General features: G+C 39.0%; 1 protein-coding gene across 2 annotated transcripts in view; it reads right to left on the reverse strand.

Moving 5' to 3' along the window:
- The window catches only part of kat6a (K(lysine) acetyltransferase 6A), a 49566-nt gene extending 24616 nt beyond the window's left edge, over window positions 1-24950 (reverse strand). The window contains exons 1-2 of one of the 2 annotated variants that reach the window (XM_048188913.1): window positions 24687-24950; window positions 21418-22709 (exon numbers count right to left, since the gene is read on the reverse strand). In XM_048188913.1, coding sequence (XP_048044870.1) covers window positions 21418-22047 — 630 coding nt within the window. In that variant the 5' untranslated portion in view covers window positions 22048-22709; window positions 24687-24950. Of the gene's footprint in view, window positions 1-21417; window positions 22710-24363; window positions 24433-24686 lie in introns of those variants that run through there. The other variant, XM_048188914.1, reaches the window with a different exon arrangement.
- Between the last annotated feature and the right edge of the window lie 585 nt (window positions 24951-25535).

A 25535-nucleotide genomic window follows, 5' to 3' on the forward strand; every position in this document is an offset into this window, starting at 1 on the left:
TATATATATTAGGGGGGTTACTAGAAAAACAGCAGTCCGCTAGAGCGTGCGCACGGACTTTGAAAGGTTCGTGCGCGCTGAACTGTGCACGTGATGGAGCGGGACACGGAAAATGAAGTAAGGCCTGGCTATAGTCTATGCGCGACTTAAGACAACTTTTATTTTCTTTCACACACAACACAGAGAAACATCTTTCTAATAAACCGACCAAACTGCCTGTCAAGTGATAGACGAAACGGACAATGATTTTATCTTTTTTAAACAAATGAAAGGCAATGTGGATAAACATTCACAGCCACGATGTACAGAACACTCTCAAAGATATAGAAGAAAATGAATAAAAACATTTTGGATCAATAAACTTTAAAATATATATATTATAACTGCAGAAAGGCCACACTGCAGATAGATATACATTTCATATGTCGGCAAATCAAATTACATCGGCTAAATTGCCTGTGCGAGCTTTAACTAAATCTACAGCGCAACATTGATGCACCAAAAAAAATAAAAATAAATAATAATAATAATAATAATAATAATATATATATATATATATATATATATATATATATTTTTTTTTTTATCAAACATTAATTTACAGAATTGAATTAGAACAGAATATACCGTTCTAATAAATGAAAATAGCCTACTTAAAAAAATGAAATATGATCAAGTCAAACTACAAAATGCCTGAAGTGCAGGGGAACATATATGTGACCAGTCACGGAAAGTAGGGACACAAGTCGGTTTTGGGGCATTTTGAGTTATTCACAGATTCTGAAAGTGCAGTCTCCAAGCTGATAATATTTGGAGAAGTTGTGGCCATTTGAAGATAGGCAATCAAGAAAGCTCAAGAGGAAGAAAAACCCCTTTAAAGTTTGTGCAGTTCTCACCTGTTCTCACCTGCTGGGAGTGACAATAGGGCTCATTTACATCTCATTTAGATAAGCCATACCCCCTGTAAAGCTGCATGGACCGCATACTATTAATAATAAAGGTTAATGTGCATTGTAAATGTCAGTAATTTTTTTTTTTTTACTTTTATAAAAATTATTTAGAGGCTGAAATATGTGACTTTTTTGTCAAAACTCTATTTGAACTTGTGCATTGTAGATAACATGTTGCAAGACACTCCTTTAAAATCTGCCCATCATTTTTAATGTTATTATTTTAATGTTTATGTAAAGAAAAAGTACATATTGATGCTAATTTTATTTTTTATTTGCTGGTTTTCAACATAAAACTTGGTGAATTGACTTTTTGAACAGGATTCTGTGATAACCGTGATCATTTTGGTCACTAATCATGAAATGAAATGTTCTCACCTGAGAAGCCTGTTAAAGAAGAATAGGCAATCCAGGAAATAACTGGACTAACAGAGGCCAGAGATCGCTAACTATAGCTATTCAAAACACTTTTCAAGACAATAAATACACGATTGAGGCGATGAATGCATGTATTGACTGAATTTGCGTCTGAATAGCGCTGGCTCCGTGGGCGTGGCCACATTAGCGGATAATGAGCTGAATCACAGACTTCTGACATGGCTCTCTTTTCATACAGATTACATAAACACAGAAGGTTTGTTTTCGATTTGACTTACACATTTTAAAACTTGACATTTCAACGTTTTTTCAGACATAAGTATAATTTTTTTATGATTAGTATTCACTAAGTTACAGTTCATTTTCTGAGAACTATCAGATTGGACTTCGTTCAGAGGGAGATGAGAGATCACGCATCATGTTAGTTTTCTTTATTTTTCAAAAAGCACAACATTTTGTTTTTACTCTGAGTGTACACAAATAAAAGAAGACAAAAAAAATCTGATACAAACCTAGTGGTTCAGAGTTTTGATAATCAAAGAGGCCGTAGTGGGCATGATCACAGTAAATGTGTGGGACTAGAGGTGGGATTATTGTCAGGGTGTGGGCACAAAAGCATGTGTTGATGCTTATTCTAAGCCACACCATCTGACATTTGCTTCTGGAGCACCATTAATCTTTCAGTGTGTCCAAGAGAGACCCACCCACGATGCAGTATGCATCATACACCACACACACAGCGCACAAACAAACAGACACATGTGAATGCAAGGAGAAGTTCAAGAAGAGCTAAACGTATATTACTTTGCAGATATTGTGCAACATTACAGCCGATGCAACAGTAACACAAATACTATGGTTTTGAATGTGACCATCAATCAATAGGCTATTATGGCAGTAGCTGTAAAGAAAAACACTATGGGTATTAGACTGGAGACTGGAAGTGTGTTTATATAGCGTTCTTGACTGGCTAGTAAGAAATGGCAGATTTAGGCTGGGAGAAAAAAGGTCAGTGCGCATATGATGGTGTTTCTAAGGTTTGGATGTGTATGTGTGTACGTGTATGTGTGCGTGTGTACGTGTATGAGAGAGAGAGAGAGAGAGAGAGAGAGAGAGAGAGAGAGAGAGAGAGAGAGAGAGAGAGAGAGAGAGAGAGAGAGAGAGAGAGAGAGAGAGAGAGAGAGAGAGAGAGAGAGAGAGAGAGAGAGAGAGAGAGAGAGAGAGAGAGAGAGAGAGAGAGAGAGAGAGAGAGAGAGAGAGAGAGAGAGAGAGAGAGAGAGAGAGAGAGAGAGAGAGAGAGAGAGAGAGAGAGAGAGAGAGAGAGAGAGAGAGAGAGCAGGTCCAGGCAGGGAGGAGAGAGGACAGTGTGATTTATTGGGTTCATTTTCCTCTGACTCAGGTCCACACACATCCACACTCAAGGGTGGGACTCTAAGAAAGAAAACCAAACCCTTAGATACAGTTCTCGTAGCCAAGAGATCCAATCAGAACTAGGTTAAACAATACTGTTGTATACTTCAAACCTTAAGAGATCATTTAATGTCTCTTCGTGAGGTGGCAGAACTAAGACGTCACAAAACAGAAATATAACAGGGTACAGAAATCTTGCTAGATTTAGCATCTCATCTGATGCACAAAATTAATATAATAAATTAATATGCAAATGTTTTTGCACAGTTCACAATAATGAACTTTACAAAAACTCTACAACAGGTAATTTACCCACAGAAATCAAATGCCACTCATTCACAAAGTTTAGAAAATAAAAATCTAGTTCATTTTACTGCACTACACTCCTCTCATTTAACAACTGTTTTGCTTCAATATCTGTCATTATTGTATTAAGAATGCAAATCATATGGTGAAATAATATTATATTAAGATGCAACTGTTGTAACTAACAGACAAACAAAACATAAAATCTGCACACCAGGGAATCAAATTAACACTCACTACCAGCCATTGTAGTGGGCAACTCGTAAGAAATCTAGGCAAGAAATGCTTTTGTTGTAAAAATGCACTTAAAGAAGCACATTTGACTATATCTTGGTAAACAAAAGCCATCAACGGCTCAATGCAGTTTCCTTTGGGGTCAGTAAGATTTGTTAATGTTTTTGAAAGAAGTCTCTTATGCTCACCAAGGCAGCATTTATTTGACAGATATGGTAAAATCAGCAATATTGTGAAACATTACTGTTTAAAATAATTTTTCTATTTTAATATATTTTACAATGTAATTTATTACTGTGATGGCAAACCATTACTTCAGTCTGAAGGGTCACATGACGTTGAAAACAGATGTGCCGCTTGTGGAAACCGTGATACATTTTTTCAGGATTCTTTGATGGATAGAAATGGCATTTATTTGAAATAGAAATCTTTTGCAACATTATAAAACTCTTTACTGTCACTTCTGATCAAAACTGAATTAATTCCTCACAAAACGAAAATCGTACTGACCCCAAATTTGTGAACAGTAGTGTATTTTTTTTTTAATGTTGTACCCTACTAATACTACTATCACTACTACTACTACACACAACTTAGGATAGTGCTTGATGGCACTTGATAATTGTTTTTGTTCAGAACAAGTCAGGACAAGTAGCAAACCTGGGCAGTTTGCGGACACGCCTTGAGTTCATACAACAACTCTTTCGTTATTCAAAAAAAACAGCACAACTTAGTTTACAAGAGCAAACTATTCACAGGGCAAAATTAAAGCACAGCTGCCAGGCAGCAGACCACCACAGGAAATCTAAAAATATTTCATGTAGGAGAGAAAAATTATTCTTACAGTCAGAAGCACATCTGACAGGACAAAAGCCGCCCCCTCACACACACACATACACATACACACGTATGAATCAATCTGCCAGTTTTACCCATTCTAATGTAGCCTTCAATTTCCTCTTAATGTACGCAAAGCTGAGTGCATGTTGTGCGTGGGCAAACAGACACTGGAAACCCAAATGAGTAGATGGGGATACAACAGGAATGGCGGGGGGAGGGAGAACAAAACCTACTGTCCTTGTCTCTGGCTCTGTCAAGGTTCTCATTAACATGTGAAACTCATTTCTGCATTCACCTGACTGAGCAGCCCCCTACCCATCACCCACAAGCCCCTGTGCAAGAACCTCACTGATCAACGCACAGAGGGAGACAGCTGGACACACTCACACACCCTAAAAAACACAACCAAACAAACAAGTGAGAGAAAGGAAACTGAAAGAAAACAACAAGAGGGCAGACATGCAGATGGCATAATACTGTCAAACGACAAATAAACTCCAACCAAAACAACACATCTTTTGGATGGGAATATAGGGTGTTCTTAGCCTTGACCTTGAGTTTTTAATTTCCATGCATGCATTTGTCTTAGATTCTTCCATAGCCACACAAGTAAGGTGGAAGTACCCCTTCATCAACATCAAATCTTAAATAATTATATTGGACATCATTTGTATTATTAGTACCATTATTAAAATGTCCATTATTAGAATGATTGACTTCAAAACTTCAAACAACTGTAAGCGATACTGTGAGTGAAAAATAGACACCATTTGTTCTAAATAGACAACTAAACAAATAACATGTTAATTGCTAGGGCTGGGAGAATAAATCGATTCATCTCGATTCGTGGATCGATTCTGAGACTTTCCGAATGCATCGCGATTCTCTCTTGAATCGATTCTGAGCTTAATTTTTAACAGCAGATGGTGCTCTAGGCTAGTTTTTAACCACACGCTTAAATGACGAAGAAGATCGCTCGTGCGTTCGGCCGAGTCGGTGAATATACTTGCACCTTGGCTCAGAATGCTTTTATGACACGAGATTAATGTAAACATCCTACTGCAAACACCCTTGTAATTCGTTTCAACCTTTTCGAACTTTGAATGATTTTGAATGATTATTTTATGGAAGGTTCAAGTGGTGTGTGTAACGAATTGGAAAAGAGCAGAGTACGGCGGTTTCTAAAGCACATAGTGCCATCTGCTGTTAAAAACTAAGCTCAGAATCGATTTGAGAGAGAATCGCAATGGAGTCAGAAAAACTCAGAATCGATCAAGAATCGTTTCTCGATTCACGATTCATTGTCTCAGCCCTATTAAGTGCTGTAGCCAATTTAAAAATATTTAAAGCGGAACTCAGTAAGATTTGCGAAGCTCCCCCTACAGGTTCCTTCAGTGAATCACACTGTCATAAATACTCCAAGCGCAGCTCTGGACTACAACGACTACAACGCTCACCAGCGCAGTAGTTTTGCAAATACAGTACAAGAAAGAGGAGGTGGGTAATTTGCAAATACAGTACACTCGATGGAGGTGGGTAATTTTCGAAATTGTCTTATAAAGTCATAATATATACATTGTTTTTGAATTACCATAAAGCATTTTGTCACTCTCGCTTGAATGTGAACATGAGGCGAGATTGTGTCGGGTCGATGCAGCTCAACTTGCAAGTGCTGTATTCTGGCGTAGACGTGCCAGATGGGGTTATCGCTCGCCTCAAACACACCACTACAAGTCAATTAACCATCGTAAGGACTTAGAAAACTATTTATGAAGGTAAAAAAAGTTCCTTAGTTCTGCTTTAAGTAATCTGAATTACTTAAAAATCATTTTGAATGAATGATTCAAAGACTTCACTTGTTTCACTACAAGTTGTTTGTTTTGAACAAATCTTGAATGAATGTTTTAATGAAAAATACAGGGACTTTGTTAATAGTCACTTGCCGCCAATAGTGGAGTAACGATGTAATTGATACAATCTTTATTTGAAGTGTCAAGTTCTTTCAAAAGGTGATTTACTCTATTTTGATCACTACCATAGACATCAGTGTTTACATTCGAACTATAAACTGATTATCCTATTACTTCTGTGATAATATTTTAAAATAAATTAATTTATTTTTGAAGCTGTATCCTACCTATAGGCTACCTGTATGCTCGGGCTGTAGCAGCACCAACGGAGATCTGAATGTTCACTGTTAACGATTAATCGTGCAGCTCTAATAGACTGACATTCTTTAAACAAATTTCCTCTTTCTAAAAGACATTTCACAGCAACACAAACAATAAAACACCTTTCAGACCAATTGCAACTGCCAAAATGCCTCCTGCCGACTTGAGAAGCAATGAGAAATGAAGTCCATTGGTTGATTTATCAAGTCAGAGTGGCTTCACAAACAGAAGAGCCAAACAACAAACTCCATCATACTATGTGTAGACCATCCCTGATAGACAATCTAAAGTAAGGGATTCAGATTTGGAGGTCACGCTAGTGACACCTATGACATGTAGTTTCAAATACATTTGCAGCAGGGAGTAATAAAGCAGAAAACGTGTGTACTAAATAATGGTAAACCTTATAAAGCCTATGATGTCCATACGATGCCTAAGGTCATGAAAGAGTCAATGTGAAGAGATGCAGTTGCACATAAAACAAGGTGCAAAAATGGTTTAAGTAAGATACGTTTATAGATGTAAAAGCGTTTCCCTTTATAAAACTTGTGCGTAGCTGTGATATATTTAGCTCTCCATAATACAAATACAACAAGCATTGTTTCTGTCCTCACTAAAAGCAACACAGTACAGAGCAAAAAAACAAAAAAACAAAACAACAATCAGAGTATTGCTGACATTTTAATACACAACAAACTTTGCCAAACTGCATCAGCATTAACTATAAAAAAAAAAAAAAAAAAAAAAATTAGACCAATGAAATTTCACTACGAACAGAGAAACTAAGCAATCAAAGCCTGGTTAGGATACGGAGTCCACAGCCACTCTGATGCTCTAATGCCTCAATGATCTTAGACCTATATAGAGGGATGATGGTATTGCTAATAAGTCCTGTAAACCTTTTTACATTCCAGTAACGTTTATGGCCCACTCATGCCACGCCAGAGCAGTCAGGACAAAAGGGCCAACACTGATTACCTTCCAGACACATAATCAATGTACAGGACAATTTTGTATGCATGTCCCCTGTATTCTCTACAGCATCACTTTGAAACAAGAAAAAGGTGAAAAAGTACACGTTTATATGTGCTGATGGGTTTGAGGGGTGCAGGTCATTACAACAATGCTGTTCAGAGGAACGAAGAGAGTATAAAACAGGAATCTGCACTCATAATTCAAAGTTATACATATTGCCCCTGCCTTTGTGCGTGTTTATGAAATATTTTGGGATAATTTGATTATGCTTTCAGCTTCCAATACAAGTGCAGTTCTAGAAGTTCCTATTTAACACATTTAACAACGCTTAAGGGTGCTCCGAGATTACCGATCACAGATTACCAATCACTGGAAGCATTACTGGCCGATACAATTGCCAATGTTTCGGAAAGCTGAAGGAAATGTCGGTTTCCCGATCATGTGCTTGTAGTTTAATTTGTTCTTTTATTATTAATGACCGTTTACTTGTCTTTAATAATCTTTGAAATTTATATTAGTAGTTTTAGCTATGATATAAAAAAATGGAATCGAGAATTTTTAAATTTCACTGGTATCTAAAATATTGGGTGTCATAACCTTATTTATTACAATACAAGGATACATGGGTCAAAAAAATAAAATAAAATATTACTTTATTACTTTTTTGTGGTGGGGCCAGTGAAAATTTAATAACTGAATTAACTGAATCAAATCAAATCGAGAATCAAATTAAGATATAGTGAATAGGAATAAAATCGAATCAGGACATGAATTGATACCCAGCCCTACAGTTACTGTAGTTAAGCAATTTTAGAGCTGCGCACAGAAAAATTGTCTCACGAGTTTTGCATCATCTGATCGACACAAACTATATAAAGATATTATTGGCCAATAACAATCGGTGCCCAATCAATCGGAGCACCCATAACCACGCTTAAAAATATGTGAACAGTTCACACATATAAAGTTTTTTATTTTTAAAAAAAATAGCATTTAGCATTGAATATGGTAAACCCAGAAGTTCACACGTGAGCTTCCATGTTTATTATTAAAGTGCTCCTATTATGGATTTTTGAAAATTACCTTTCATGTAGTGTGTAACTTAGCTCTAAGTGAATGAAAACATCCTGCAAAGTTTTTCATTTGAAAGTGCACCGTATATAAAGTTATTGTCTCTCAAAGTAAGAGTCGACTCTGAGTCAATTAAACGGGTCGTTTGTAAAACGAATCCCAAGCAGTTTCGTTGTGACATCACAACTAAACATCAACATATTGTCCGCCCACTTACTGCATGTGCAGACGCCAGGGAATTCATTTTTTCAACAATATCACAGCAGTACAATCTTTTGTTGTGTTCCCGTCATTTTACTGACAACTGCTTCTCAAACCTCTGGGATTTTAATGCAGGATTCACAAAATGCTTGATCTTAAAATATGGATCAATGCCCAGTTTATTTGGACCAGCTTGCTCCTCTGAATCTCAACCTGCAAGTATGATTAATAATTGATGTTTGTATTTTTTAGCGACCGTCCAAAATTTGTAGTTTTGCATGTTGTGTAATGTACACCAGTCTGTCTCCTGCTAACCGGCTAACTCATGTTTCTGTAGTTCTGCTATTCAGATGTGTGTGTCCAATATTGTCTAAAAATGCAGCTTGTAGGTCCTGTTACTTGGAGTAATGATCAAGGATGGAGCACAATTTTTTTTTTTTTTTTTTTTTTTACACAAAGTGTAATGCATTATCAGCCATTCATGTTTGTGCTCGGCTAACGTGGGAGTTTACAACATACAAAACAAACTTTTTTTTCCTCTGCGTTTTTATTATTATAGTAGAGTGGAGCTCTATCTGTATTCAAATAGGATGTTAAGATGCTAGTCCACACTAACTAGTTGAAGTATTCTCTCTGTAAACAGTAAACACTCATTGTAATGTCAAACAATGATATAACCATTTTTCTTTGTTAATAGTTATGATGAAAAAGTCACACCTGGCCTAAATGTTTATCTTATGTTAGAGGTTTTCAGCTTCGCTTGACATTCTGATACAGTACAGTTCCCACAGGTGCACCTTCATAAAATAGAACAATGACGCTGCTATCACATCTTATAAATAACTAAGATGACACTTACCACATAGAAACGTCGTACTCCAGTCGTGATTGCAAATCAGTTTCTGGTTGATCAACAACTTCAGATGGTTTCATCATTGGACTCGGGCTCGAATTGATGCAGTAAAATTGATGCTATCTTTTCTGTCCATACATTGTATACTAGGGCTGGACGATTATGGCCTAAAATCAAAACCTTGATTAATTGAACATTTTACCTCGATTAGGATTAATGAACGATTATTTTGTTTCTGGGGTTTGTTAATGGCCGTGCGGTGCGCGCAGTAGACCAATCACAAAGGCTTGGGCCATCTGAAAAATCAGGGCAGTGTAGGCTCACGGAAAGGAGGGGTTTAGAGAGACTAATTGATTGAACTGCTTCTAACGAATCGTTTACAAAACATTGAAAACTCGGGTGAAATTAAATGTATATTATGAGAAAACCAAAGTGTTTTTTGACTTTGCAATGCATGTAAACCTGTTGAAGGAGACTCCAAAAACAATATTAGAAACCTTACAAAAAAAAAAAAAAAAAAAGCATAATAGGGGCACTTTAATGAATTAAAAAACACACACACAAAAAAATCTCATTATGTGCATGGTGGAGAAGGACCAAGTCCAAGCCCATTCAAGTCCACCATTGACATAGTATCAAATTTTGCATTTTAATGAACAGAACTTAATTTACCAAGTGTTAGAAGTAATAATTAATTTTAAAAAAAAGGAAAAAAAGTATAATTTAAACTTATTTTGGCTTTGTTTACAGTATTGTGATATCAGTATTGTGTATCGAATCGAATTGTGAATAGAATAGAAATTACTAGAAAGAAACATGTCCAGGTTTTACCAATTAGCTGCCTTCTGATCACCATTTCAGTGGTCCATATACTTACAATATCCTGACTATGAACTGACTGACTATGAACTGTTCACATCCTGAGCGTCATCAGAATTTTCACACGTCCCCAGAATGACCGCCCAAGGAACTTTCCGTCAACCCTGGAGCTTTCAGCTGTGAAAGAGCAACACGAGACTCCCATCCCTCTTACTGCTGACTATTACACAAAACCCTCTCATCAGGACCAGCCCACTTAATGTCCTATATATACACGCTCTCATAATAACCCCCCAAAAGCTATGAGATTTCCCATCTATACCTCCATGCCCCTTGTTTGACTTCAGCCCCCCCCTCACTCCCCATATATGCCCTGGCAATGACCCCCTATTAGAGGAAGAACATGTGAGCGAGTCTGCTTTCATGTTTAAATGGAGGAGTGTGTCATTCGTGTGTTGACTACACAAATCGCTCCTTCATATCGGGGTCACAGCCAGTGCTCACCCATTTGTTTTGCTCCCTTCCTCACTGCACTGAAGCAGAACCCTCTATGAGCTTATATACAGGCTGCATGGGAATAGTCAGCAATATGCGGCTATAAACGGTCAAGCAGGGAACAGCATCACTGAAGGGCACCATATCAGACAAACACACACCTGCTAATGAAAAAAATAAGTGCATTCTTCTAAATTCAACTATTAAATCAAAGTTGAAAACAGCTGTCTCACAACTAATTCAATGAACTAAACTGATAATTGCTGCTATAAAAGTTTAACTTTGAAAGCAAAATAGGGCCAAAGTGTTTTGTTTGCACTAAGGTTGTGACGCTGAGGAAATTTTCCCACCAGTTAATCGATATGTGACAACACCGGTAGTAATACCGGTATCACCGGGATGGGGGGGGTGTTTCCGCTTTTGCACCTCGGTTTTACATCGCTAATTTGAAAGTGAAAGTAAAATGCGCACGGGCATTCATTTTACTTTTGCTTTCAAATTAGTGCCAATTCAGGGGCTGCAATTGCTTGAATGGTGGGTTATTATTCTTAATGAATGACAACTCGAAAAACACAATCCTTTGCAGTTTCCTTATTAGCAATGGGGTTAAATCCAAAATACTGCAAAAATCCAAAAATCTTCCTGCTGAACACTGGTAACACCATCAACACTGACTATCGCAGAAAGACTAGTTTGCACTAAATAAGTTGACGAGAACTTTGTGTGTGAACATGTATGCAGATGAACCTAAAAACACCATAGTCAAGACTGAGTTTGTCGGTCATGTCGACATAAATCTTACATATATTTTGTGGGACTGTCTGTCAAAAACATGCAGGCAGTAATGCTGTCAAAAGTACCGACCGCGATACCAAATCGGTACTGAAATTTTAAAAATGTGACGCTTTGAGCGCTGTTGAGTGGATTCCTAAACACCTCTGATTGGCCTTTGTGTTCACATGCTCATCAGATATTTCTGTGATTGGCTACAACGATCAATGCACGGGAGCGTTTGAAAGCACAAGGAAGTGTTTGAATTTGAAAGCGCTTTGAAAGCGGAAGCGTTTGAAAGCAGGCGTCTATCAGTGGTTGGGCTGCACAATAAATCGACTATTAGGAAAAAGAAAACAAAAAAACATTGAAATCGCGCTTAAATGATTTGGCTTAGTTTGCGATTTGTGATTTTTTTTTTTTATGTGCGGCTTGTCAATGAACTATGGCTCCAAATGCTAATCCACCTGAAAGCACTGCGAGTTTTAATCGCTTATAATGTGCATTTGAAAAAGCAACATGCATCAAACATCTTTCCAGACATGAGAAGCATTTATTAACAACTTGTCCAACAAAATACAACATCTAGTAACATGTTTTTACTCCAAACTCACTTCATAACTCACATCAACTCACAGTTGAGCGTCCTTCTGTGAGATGATGTGGCTTCTTACACAGAATAAGGCAGTCGTGTGTTTATTAGGCATGGGGCGTTTACCGGTATCAAGGTACACCGCGGTTTGAAAACGTCACGGTTTCAAAACCACTACATTTTTCCATAATACCGATCCTACGGTATTAGCTGTTTTTTTATGTCGAGTCAAAGATGCAAAGTGCAGGACGACTCCACCTGTGTGTGTGTGTGTGTGTATAGGATGGCAGAAGGAGATGAACCCCTGGCCTGAAACTTTTTCCCCCATCGAAAAAGATGAAGTGAGGTGACTGGCACTGTCTGATGATTGAAATGGCCTTAACATTTACTTAATAAACTGCAAAATGTTACGTTTTCTAATACCTTTATTTCATTCACGGATTGCTTCTGACAGAGCTGCGCGAGCTCGCAGCGCCATTTGCGGGGCACTTAGCATGATCGTCAAGGTTCAAAGTGCCAAATGAGAGTAAAAATCAGTGCTAAAACGCTTATTCACCAGTTGCCTGGTAACTTATGAATTGAAGCTGCGCATAAAATAAATCGCAGCCTTTGCCAAATTGCGTGCGATAAAATTGCGAGAAATCGTGAAGCCCTAATCAGCGGTTTGCCTGCTTTCAAACACTCCCTTCTGTATCTGTGTAAGTTCACAAAAAAAAACCCTGAAAATGTGGGGCTTTTTTAAAAAAAAAAAAGGCCATTTTAAAAGTTAACATCCATGCATGACAAAGGCTATAAAACAGTTGCAGATAATACTGATGACAAAAACATTGACACAAAAACATCACAGTTGGTAAGAAAAAACAGACCTCTGTAAAAAGCAAAACAGCAGGAGGAAAGAACTTTAGTTCAGGCAAGCTAATGCTAATCATATGTATGTATGCGTGTAATATAATTTTTTATATATATATATATATATAAACAGTTAAATTCAACTAAGGCCACATTTTCTTCTATATTTTCCTGCAACGCTGGATTTACAATAAATGTGAAAACCTGTGCATTAGTGATGCGCAGGTTGCGGTTATATCCGCAGACACTGCAGATAATCCACGTAATGGATGGAGGGTCAAGTAATAAAAAAATAACATGCAATGTTATTTGCATCACTGGCCGGCAGAAGCACACCGCAGTGTTTGTCGTTGTTGTGCAGTAGGACATGAGCTGTTGGCACATGCATCTTACGTTTTTTGGATCATCTTTTACCATTTCAGAGTGCATCCAATTCTACACTTTAGATTTTCTTATCAAAGACATTTTACTTCGATTACGATTAATGAACGATTATTTTCTGTTTTTTGTTTTTTTGGTTTTTTTTGCCCTCATAGTTCACTGACAAGGTTTGTACTGTAAATATGTTTGACTATTAAATATGGGATTTTTTTTCCTATTGAAAGAGTGATCTGACATCATAGCTCACTTTCAGCTAGGGGTGGGCATTTTTGGCAATATTTTATTTCGTTCATCGATAGGTTGAATGTTAAAATATAAATGAATGTTAAAAATAAAAATATGACATGAAACCCTGTCTATGAAAACATGAAAATGTGATTAGAACAGTGTTAGATTATGATGCAGCAATGTTTTTAATAGGCTAAGGAAGCATCTAAAAGGAATCCGCCTGAGGCGAGTGATGCCAATAAACCGAAGCCCATTCTATGACACATCCTATGATATTAATCAGATAACTCAGATACATAACATAGATGTAACGTTACAACTTGTATCGGCACAAAAGGTTGCAAATGCCAGTGAAATTTAAGTTACGCGCTATAGCGAGAGACCGTGCGAGCACATGAGCGCTTTCATGACAGTGTGCTGAATAACGGGTAAGAACAGAATTTACTGTAGATTTCTATAAAGTTCTCATTATAATGCCATGTTTATGGCAGATCTGAGCTTTATTTTAATTAGTGATCGACCGATGTATCTGTTTACCGATATTTTTCCCGATATTTAAGCATTTTTCCATAATCGGGTATCGGTTTTGTAATATCGGATTCGCCGATTTACGGCGCCATCTTGTGGCCGTTTTGAGATTTCCGCCATTGCAGCCCGGGCGTCTGAGGAGATCAGTCAACAACAACTCAGTGCACAGGTAAAGTATATGTTCTACTTGGTTTGCTTTAATTAATCAACTTTATTTAACATAACAGATATGCACAAATGAGATCTGAGACATAAATTCCTGATATAGTTAATTTATGCAGCTTGTTTCTAAACAATTGAGACGAACTCATTGAGTCACGTAGTGTAATTCGTCATGTCCTGCCCCAATAAAGACGTAACTTTACATGAATTAAATAAAACAGACATGAATGAGTGCATGTTGAAAATAAAAGCGCTGAATTTAATTCTCTATCTGTTGTATTTGCTCACCATTAGTCTAGAAGAAAAAGTTCGTTCATATTGCTTAGCAACTGACGGATGATCAGGAGGCTTAAGCACGGCCACTGAATGAAACTTTTGACAAGATTATCTTGTTGTAACACCCTAGATTATATTATCATTTACTACATAATTATTTCGCTAATACACATATAAATATAGCCTACCGCTTTGTGGAAATTAATTATTTATTATCTCCATGCGCGATCGCGGTTGATTAAGTTATAGTCAAACAGCACTTTGTCAGTTGGCATTTCATGATTTAACGTTAGATTAAATTTAGATCATAAAATGCCAACTGACAAGTGCTGTTTAACTTTATATAGTCTCGGAAAAAAATGCAAGGAGGGAGTGATTGTTATAAATACAATGGTTTGTTCAGCTCATTTGTGTTGTAATAATTGTCATAAACAGAAGTATAACAGTAAATAAATATCGGTTCTGCATATCGGTTATCATGTACATAAACATGCAAATAATCGGTATCGGTTATAAAAAAATCAATATCGGTCGATCACTAATTTTAATCACATTATTATTAAAGGTGCCCTCGAATGAAAAATTGAATTTATCTTGGCATAGTTAAATAACAAGAGTTCAGTACATGGAAATGACATACAGTGAGTCTCAAACTCCATTGTTTCCTCCTTCTTATATAAATCTCATTTGTTTAAAAGACCTCCGAAGAACAGGCGAATCTCAACATAACACCGACTGTTACGTAACAGTCGGGGTGTACGCCCCCAATATTTGCATATGCCAGCCCACGTTTCCAACATTATAAAAGGCATTAGACAAGGGCAGCCAGTACGTTGACAGTAACGTCTGGATGTGCACAACCAAATCATCAGACTAGGTAAGCAAGCAAGAACAACAGCGAAAAATGGCAGATGGAGCAATAATAACTGACATGATCCATGATAACATGATATTTTTTGTGATATTTGTAAACTGTCTTTCTAAATGTTTCATTAGCATGTTGCTAATGTACTGTTAAATGTGGTTAAAGTTACCATCGGTTATTACTGTATTCACGGAGACAAGAGAGCCATCGCTATTTTCATTTTTAAACATTTGCAGTCTGTATAATGCATAAACACAACTTCATTCTTTATAAATCTCTCCAACAGTGTAGCATTAGCTGTTAGCCACGGAGCACTATCAAACTCATTCAAAATCAGAAGTAAACAATATAACAGTATACAATACTCACATAATCCGACGCATGCATGCCGCATGCATGACGAACACTTTGTAAAGATCCATTTGAGGGTTATATTAGCTGTGTAAACTTTGTTAAGCACTGTTTAAGGCAAGCGCGAGCTCTGTGGGCGGAGAGCACGGGATTTAAAGGGGCCGCAGCATAAAATCGGCGCGTTTATAATGCTGCCCCAAAATAGGCCGTTAAAAAAATTTATTAAAAAAAATCTATGGGGTATTTTGAGCTGAAACTTCACAGACACATTCAGGGGACACTTTAGACTTATATTACATCTTTTAAAAACATAATCTAGGGCACCTTTAAGTGATTCCATAAATCGCCGGACCATTTTCGAAGCCATGCGAATTATGCCATTGAACAAATATGCTATTATTAAAACATCAGTTTATTTTATTTTATTTTTTTACAGAAACATCTAAAAGCAATATGGATGTCTCAAATAACTCAGTAAATATCGGGCATTGCATTTGAGCATGAAACTAAACACTGACATGCAGCGCATTCAGCATCTTAATAAATGTTGATATCCCGACCCAACGCATCCTACAGTAGATTAATCAGATATAGCTATTACAACTTTCATCTGTGTAACTCTGTTTGTTCTTTAAAAAGTGCAACTAATATTTCAGCAATATTTTGGATTAAATTTGCACTTTCTGAACAACCAAAATGTTATTTTACATTATGAAAATCACTGATGATTATTGCTAAATTAATTACAAATAGAATTAAAAGGATATTTTCAGCACAAGATAAAAGTTTTGCGCTGCACAGCTTGCATTGAACTGTATTTTCATCTATCTTGTCAAAGTGAAACTAGACATCACCATGTGACTTCGAGGACATTCACTCTCTTCTCACGTCTTTTGACGCATGCTATGGAAAGCTAAACAATCAGAGCTCAGTGTGCTGCCCAAAGTGCTACTATAACCGATACAATTCGATCATCGTTTACATGATCGATCATCGCTGTCACGGTCAAGTACTTGGTCGCTGTTGCACATCCATACTTTCAGCAGTTATTTTATCTATAATTTGTAACATTTCTTACAGATTTCTACTCGTTGTAAATCAGATACAAATACATTAGCACAGTATCAGTACATAATGAGAGCGATTGTGTGTGTGAATTAGTCATACCGTCTCTCTATTAATTGTGAAGCTGTGGGTTGTAAATGGTTACTTCAAAAGTAGTAAAATATATGCTATAATAACTTTTGAGTTTCTAAGCTACTTAGAACTAGTTTCTGCGTTCCTCTGTGCACGCGATCTTAACAGCTACTGTTTGTATGTGTGTTCGTGCCACAATGCAGCTGCGCGAGCACGGTAGATCGATATAATAATACACATCCGATCGTCTAATCGCTTGAATGTCCAAACTGGCAAACCGTAAAACACATAACGTTACAACTGACAAAGGTCACCGCTCACGCGCCATCACTGTTGACTTGGCGTTCACTTCTGTGTTGATTCCATGCAGCAGACTGGATGAGGCGGACTCACGCTGTAGTATGTTTTTAAAGGGGAAGTATTAACAGGAATAAAATTTTAAAAAACGAAATAACCGACATGGGACAAATTCACACACCGGAAGCTGAACGGAGTTGGACATAGTGGTGTATTAGAGGTAAAAAATGATATAAATACTGTTCGGTTTCTCACACAAACCGATCGTTTCATGTCTTAAGACATCAATGTGTCGTCACGAGCCGCAGGGTTTAATTTGGATTTGTCTAAGCAAGTTTTATTTACTGTTATAGTTGAAGTTCCTATCCACTGCTATTATTTGACTGACAGATGGCAGCGGTTGCAGTTAAAAATCATAATTTGCGTTCGACTGAAGAAAAAAAGTCACCTACATCTTGGATGCCCTGGGGGTAAGCAGATAAACATCAAATTTTCATTTTTGGGTGAACTATCCCTTTAACAGCTGATCCACACATCTCTACTGTGCATCCTAAAAAAGAAACTTGGCATCACTATGGTGATCCAATCTAAAACAAGCCAAGAGCAAATTCTAAGCCTTTTCTTCAACTGCAGACGTGTGGTCATGTGACTTCAGGCCACTTGTGGAAGCTTTAATTCCTGAGCCAGACACAACACACAGAGAACCTTGGAAGCGTGTAACAACTTCAACATCACGCTCACAAATCAAAACACAGACCTGAACAGCCACAAACAGAGCTCAAATTTAGCATGGCATCATTTTGACAGCCAACACCCCTGCAGTGAACATCATGGATGTGACCCATATCAGATGTGATAGGAGGGGTGGGTGGGTGTGTGTGAATGCATGTGTGTTTAGCCTCTGGGGAGCATAAGGCAGAGCTGCTATTTATCAGGTTACAAAAAAGTGGGTGTGTATTGTGCTGCTTTGTGCCGCCTGTGTGTCTGCGGTTCAGCCTCCATCTCTCTCTCTTCATCCCTCGCTCCCTCGCTCCCTCTTGTGCAGAATGGTATGGAGTGTATCAGTCTGAGCATGTGTGGATCTCCTTTGCCAATGCTACACACTTGGACAAAACCTTCCTTTTCACCTCTGCCACCTAACACATAAACCCTTGTTTTTTTTTTTTTTTACATTTCTAAACAAAACACACGCGCTCTCATTCACTCACATTGTCTCTTTCTCTCCCCACTAACACAAGCCCATCTTGCAGCTGGTAGCCTCGGCAAGAAGCAAAAACTCACGTGACCTCATCCTTGACCATCTCTGCCATGTTTTTTTTCAGTCTATCTGGCTTAAATAAGGTATTTCAGACTGACAACTGCAGTATTTAGAGACTGTCCCCTACCCTGGTTGTATTGAACATGCAATCTTAGGAAAACCTCCTGAAATCCATTAGGATGCCATCTAAACGAATCAAAATCTGGAACAACAAACAAGATCTGCATTTTCATGGGTTGAAATAAAATATTTTTGTTATAAGAGACAATAAAACAAATTTGTTCATCAAAATCACTTTTCCTGGTTAAAAAAAAAAAATATATATATTTATAGTTCACCCCTCACACGTTATGTCCGTCAAAAACTAAGGCTGGCTGTCGGTTAGAAAATTAGAACATCAACATAACACACTCATGGGCATCAATTACTTCACAAAATACTTGCTGGCTAAGAAATAAATAATTATTACTTTACCATCTGTTTTCAAATCCACATCATTTGAATATCATGACATCGATGTCTGTCAAAAAATAATGTACGCAATACACGGTACTATTTACAAGAAGCAGACGTCCAGCGAATACAAGCTTTGCCTGGAAATCCCACACTACTGGATGTTTTGACTATGTTATCGCTTTCTGAGAAGAGAGTTAAAGGGTTAGTTCATCCAAAAATGTCATTCCAAACCTGTAAGACCTTCGTTCATCTTCGGAACACAAATTAAGATATTTTTGATGAAATCTGAGTGCCCTCTGACTCCTCCATAGACAGCAATTTAACCACCACTTTCAAGTTCCAGAAAGGTGCTAAAGACATGTGAGAGTCCATGTGACTGCAGTGGTTCAACCTTAATTTTATGAAGCAATGAGAATACTGTGCATAAAAACAAAAAAATAACGACTTTATGCAACAATTTCTCTTCTTCCATGTCAGTTTCCTACGTTGTTTACATTGTATAGACAGTGCAGCGTTTCCATGTTCTATGTCAGAACGCCGACTCCGTATTGGCCGACGTTATTCACGTGAGCAGTGCGAAGTATGTGTGTGATGTTGACGCAGGTGCCGGCCAATAAGTCAGCGTTCAGACGTAGAACATGGAGGCACTGCACTGTGTTTACTAAGTAAACAGCGTGGGAGACTGACAGGGAAGAGACTGTTTAATAAAGTTGTTATTTTTGTTTTGTTTTTGCACACAAAAAGCATTCTCGTGAATTCATAAAATTAAGGTTGAGCCACTGTAGTCACGCTGACTATTTTAACGATGTCTTTAGTACCTTTCTGGGCCTTGACAGTGGTAATTAAATTGCTGTCTATGGACGAGTCATTTACCTCTCGGATTTCATCAAAAACATCTTAATTTGTGTTCCGAAGATGATATTGTTATATTAAAAATATGCAGGGTTTTTCCTACATTGAAAAATTTGGCGGCCGCCAAAACGAATTTTTGTCCCGCCAAAGCCTTATTTGATCAGTTATAGTGATTTATGAATGACACAGATGACTGCTGCGCTTATGATAGGGTGCATGTTAACTGACGGAGAGAACGAGCAGAGTTCCTCCCTCATGCGCGCGAACTCTCTCTGTCTTAAAACTAAGCACTGTCTTTGCTCTCTCTCTCCCTCGCACATGTTAATCTAAAACAACTGGCACAATGCTAAAAGTTCGGAAGACCGAATTCATGTTTCACGTGGCGCATTCTGAGAATTTTTTTCCTGAATAACCACTGGGTCTGAATAGTGCTCAAAAGAACATCACCTCATCTTCTCTGAAATGCAGCTGACATAAACCACACTTTCAATAGACGAAAAAAAATCCTATCCCGTGGTGGTGTTTTCAGTGTTGACAAATGTTTTGCGATGTCCGCGATACGCACGCAACGCGTCCACGTCCGCTAATGTCCAATTTGCGACCTAACGACTCATTTGAACCGATTCATTTTAATGATAGTTAAAACAACTGATCTGTCCAACACTGAACTCACGAGACGTCACTGTCTAAATCGGTGTATAACGAATCATTTACTCAGAACACCTCTGAAATGAGAACGTAAGTGTGCTTACCCCATTTAGCAAGAGTGGTTAGTACGATTTAGCCTTAATAATCCACAGTATTTTCAGGTTATTTAATTGACAATGTGTAGTAAATTAGGCCTACCTATAAAATCAGTTAGTTTAGACTGGAGTGAGGTGAAACCAGAACAAAGCAAGTTGTTGTTAGTTAGGTGCATTCAATTGTATATGGTACAAAATTAGACTATTAGTTACATTAACTTCACGTGGGTAGGGTACTTTTTACTGTTTGTGTTGATGACCATGTCTGTCAGCCACCACCAAAGACCAATTTTGACCCAGGAAAAACCCTGATATGTTGAAAAACAGCATAGCTGCAAACAGATAGCTTCAACAAAAGCATACCACTGGATTAACAACCTTGGAGCTCACAACAGGTCTGTCTTTAAAGGCAAATTCACCTCGCACAGACAAACATCAACAAACACGTTTGTTGGGTTTTGTCGGATCAGTGTGTTACCCCTGTCGGAGTCTGTTGGCATTGGTCGGGGTTTGTTTTTTACCCGACTGAACATGTTCAATCAGCATTTGTCAGTGTCTGTTGGGTCAGTGTTTCATAAAATTCTAAATTCCAAATCCAACGGCCAACTTGTTTGTTGGTGTTCGTCTGTGCGGTGTGAATTGGCCTTAAAGGTTAATAAGTTATTGTTAAAAATTAGTTTCCCTATGGAGGTGAATGAAGTTTTTGCTTCTGGAAACCGGCTGTTGCACTCTATAGAAAATTTCAGAAATGTAATACTGTGGATGTCTTTGACATGCTCTCAATTATATCTGGACATTTTTAGCAATTGTAAGAAAGCTGTTTGCTTACTCAAATCAGGTCACGGCTGAGAGCCGGTATTCGAAACAGAAGTGAAATATGTAAATACAGGTCATCAGAAAAGGAAACTGAAAGTTTGCTTTGCACACAGCACAGAAAACTTCAAAACAATCAAAAAACTTCAGCTCACCCGATCTTGTTCGTGGGGCAGAAGACGCACCGGAGGCAGAGAATCCAGAGACACACAGCCCGTCCCATCGTTATGAGAACTCCTGCTTACCAACCGGAAGAGTGGTCCTTGTTTTACCACCCGTCCATGAGCGACAGCCCTCTTCAGAGCTAGCCGGAGCTGCTGGTGGAAAAGGCCTGGCCCCATAGAGCCACTGCCCGACAGATAACCCGCAACATCTGCCTGGCATTTCAGAAAGCGTTCAATGCTCTTTAGGGATGATCCACCAGGTTCGTGAAGCCCCTCCAGAGAGCGCTTGATAAGTTTGTTCCAGTCCAGGCCAGGTTTTTTGCTGGAGCTGGAGGTGCTGGAACTGCCTCCACCTCCTCCCGCCCTGGGTTTCGGGAGCGATAAACGTCCAGGGTTATCGGGGTCCTTGTAGGAGTTGAGCCCCTTGTTGGACACCTTGAGTATGGAGCCATCTTTAACACTGAGCTCGAGGTGCTCCAGAACCGTCTTGCGGTCAAGCCCATGGGACATTGACACAGCATTGCAGATGCGCTCTTCTGACGGCCGCTGCTTTTGCTTTTTCACCTTCTTGATGGCTTCCAAGATCCAGGTGGTGTACAACGGGTTGGCCAGCTTCACCATGGCTGCGTTAATAAGGCTGGGCCAAGGCCCAACACGCTCTCACAACCGTTAGGGAGCACCCAGTGGCCTGAGCCCTGGCGCTGCCTCAACGTAGTTGTCCTCCTCCTCCTCTCTCTTCTTCCAGGAGGCTATCCTTTGTCCCGGGGAGGTGCAGTAAGTCTCTCTGTGCCTGAGCAGGAGCTGTTAGTGAGGGAGCTGATCACCATAGCATAGGCTCCCTAAATCCCCCCCCCCAACCTCAAAAAGATTCCCCTAACCCAGTGACCCTTCCTCCTGAAGGGCTGCCACACCAAAGCAAAGAGGTGAGGTATGCAACAGGCGGACACAACAACTACTCCAAAAGAAAAAGTTGCAAGAGCCTGGGGTGTCGTTTTATTTGCCTGTCTCAAAGCAGTCAGTCAAGTAGAATCCTCGATTCAGATGGTTAGTGTTATCCGTTTAGATGGAGCATCTTTGTTAAGAAATGTGACAGCACTTTTGGAGAGTTTCTGTTTCTTCCGTTGGGGAAATGCAAGTGTGAAAATATTGTCCAGCAGTTCGTTCCTTCCTTGTTGATCCTCCTAGCGCTGTTGGAACAAGCGGTCCTGAACAGAACTCTCACTCCAGGAAGCAACGACAGCTGACCATCTTTCTACTGGGTATTCTTCAGAAGCTCCTGCAACCTGCACACAAAAAAAACATGAAAAGGATCAGCATCTGAAAAGCACACAAAACACATTGCAACCAACAAAATTATTGAACACTCATTAATATTAATCATCCAGCACATAAAAAGGGCAGAAAACAGTTCTACAGAAACACACAGCCTCATTAAAGAAGGGTAAATTATCTATGTGCATCTAATGCACAATGATAGCAAACGAACTCCACACTTCACTTCAAAAGGGTCTCACTTTATATAGGAGTCTTTAACTACTATGTCCTTATGTTAAAAAAAAAAATATTGCAACTTATTGCCTTTATGTTTTATTGAAAAACTTTTGCTGCTATTGAGGTGGGATACGGTGAAGGTTAGGGACAGGTGATATAATTTTAAGGGTGGGTCAACAGTGCAATTATATATGTAACTATAGAAATTAATTACAGATGTAATTGCATGCACTCATAAAGGAAATTTTAAATACAAGTACAAAGTGAAAATATCTAGTGCATTGTATCAAATGGTTCATTGAATTGTTAGTACATAGCAGTAAAAGACATTTAATATAAAAGGCATCCAAAGTTTGACACATTTTAAGTCCCGCATTCATAAAAAAAATAGTTAAGAGTCAGTTAAAAAAAAAGTTAAAGCCAATATTAGCAGCAATAATAGGTAACACTTTATTTTACAGCACCCCTGTTACACATGTACTTACTATAGTAATAAGAGTAAAAAACAAAAAAACTAACCCTAAACAAATAGAAACAAACTGTAGTGAAACCAAATATTACTCAGTACTTGTGTAATTACACTGTAACAAGGACACCTTAAAATAAAGTGTAACCCAATAATCTAAACAAAAACAAAACAAAATGCCTTCACAGTTAAAAATACACTATTTTCAGTGACAGATCAGATCAGTGACAAAACGGTAATATTAAAAATATGTCTCACAACCACCAAAGTGCCTGAAAGTTCCTTTTTTAAAAGTTATGACTTGAAGAAATGTTGTAATGCAACGTCTATTATCATAACTTCAAATTGAAGTTAAGCAATTTCACAACACCTATGACAGATGGCCTGTTAGAAATCATCTGTAATGAGGTGCTAATCACACGTCAAACTGCAGCAGAAAGGAAAGCACGTAATAAATGTCAACACATGGCTAATAGTAAACAAAACAGAAACGGGGCTTGGACATTGAGGGGAAAAAACGTAAACAATATTACAAACAGCAGTTTGATAGTGACTAAACACTAGCAAATATACTTTACTGGAGACTATTTAGGTTTATTTTCCATTCCAAACGATGTAAACTTTGAAGTAACGAAGCCAGTGCACTGAGCGGATGTTGTTAGCTCCAAAACACAAGCAACGTGCAGCTGAGAATAAGGACAATGTTTCCTCCGTTCCCCTCAGCGCCTGAGATTTCACACCATAACAATCTGAAAATGACATTTTTCTAGACCTTTCCAGCCTTATATTCCGTTAAGAAACATCGCGGCCTAACTGAAAACACAATGCCCGTAACCAGTGGCTACCGCGGTTAGCGCGCCTCAGCCGTTAAAAAAGAACGCCAAGATTCCTTCCTTCCTTCCCTCGCGCCAACGTTTGACACGGCCGCGCGCGGCCTCAATCTCTGCCTCGGATAAGCGCATGACAAAAAAAATCCTCACGCGAGATGTTCGACTGCTCCTCTGCGCTTCCTCCACCATTTTCTCCTCTACTTCCTTCCCCGCTTACTGTAACCCACCCACCCTCCCTACCCAACCGGAGAGCCTGTGGTGGCAGTGGTGGTGGCGGCGGCGGAGGAGACGAGGCCCGTGAGGGAAGTAGTTAGGCCTCGGCTAGCTCCCCCCACCCTCCCCCTTCATCTCCGCGTACCCCCCGTTCCCTCTACCTTCTCCCGCTCCTTCCCTGAAAGACAGAGCCACGAGTCCAGTTCGGGCTCTCAAGCCGAGAACATTTTGAACGCTGTATGTAATTGTGTGCTACTCACCGGAATTTCGGCTCGAGTGGCCGAGGAGAAGGTGCCAGAAAGCGTTCGAAACACAGACAACAACAAGCCCGAAAAATGCAGCCAGAGAGCAGTAGCTCCAGAGCTGACGCCATCTTTGAGTGAAACAGGAGCTTTGCGGGTGGGGGAGGGGGGAAACAGTCGGCGCTAGGGAGCGTCTGCATAGTGCGAATCCGAGTGGGAGAGGGAGAGGCACTGGATAAGAAAGGGACTGCAGCGGGAGGAGAGAGGGGGGATACGGCTGCACACATCTGAAGGGCGAATGTCCGTTGCTTCTCCGTGAAATGGAAGAAAGGGACAGATGGTAGAGCGGAAAAAAGAAAAGGCGATGTGGCACGCTTAGGGAACGTCTGAATGTTGCAGTCGCGCCTAGGCGGCGACAAAAGAAATCAAAGCGATGGAGTGTGGTTTTAATGTTAGAGGGTATTTAAAGATCAAAGACGGCCCCTCCACACCTCCCATCGGGGTTCTGCGTAGCCATTCTGCTGTTTTCGTCCCCTGTTTCCAAGAGAAATCATAATGCAATAAAAAATACATAAGCGCAAACGCCAGCGCTCATGACAAAGCAAATGTTTTGATTTTGGAGACGGGGACGCACTATATAAACAATGCCAGTGAGAGTCACTACTAGAGAGGATTATGTAAATTTCCCGCAGTGCTGTATGAGCCAGTGATCATGACAGGTGACCCACACACCTTTCCCTTCGGTGCTCCACGCGAGAGATGTTTTCAATTTAACACCCACTCGGGAAATGTGAAGCTGTTGCTTTAGTGCCATCACTAGTCATTAATAGAATATTTATGATATGATGTAGTTGCGTTGTAATTGCT

Source organism: Megalobrama amblycephala, linkage group LG4, assembly GCF_018812025.1.
Source record: "Megalobrama amblycephala isolate DHTTF-2021 linkage group LG4, ASM1881202v1, whole genome shotgun sequence".
NCBI lineage: Eukaryota > Metazoa > Chordata > Actinopteri > Cypriniformes > Xenocyprididae > Megalobrama > Megalobrama amblycephala.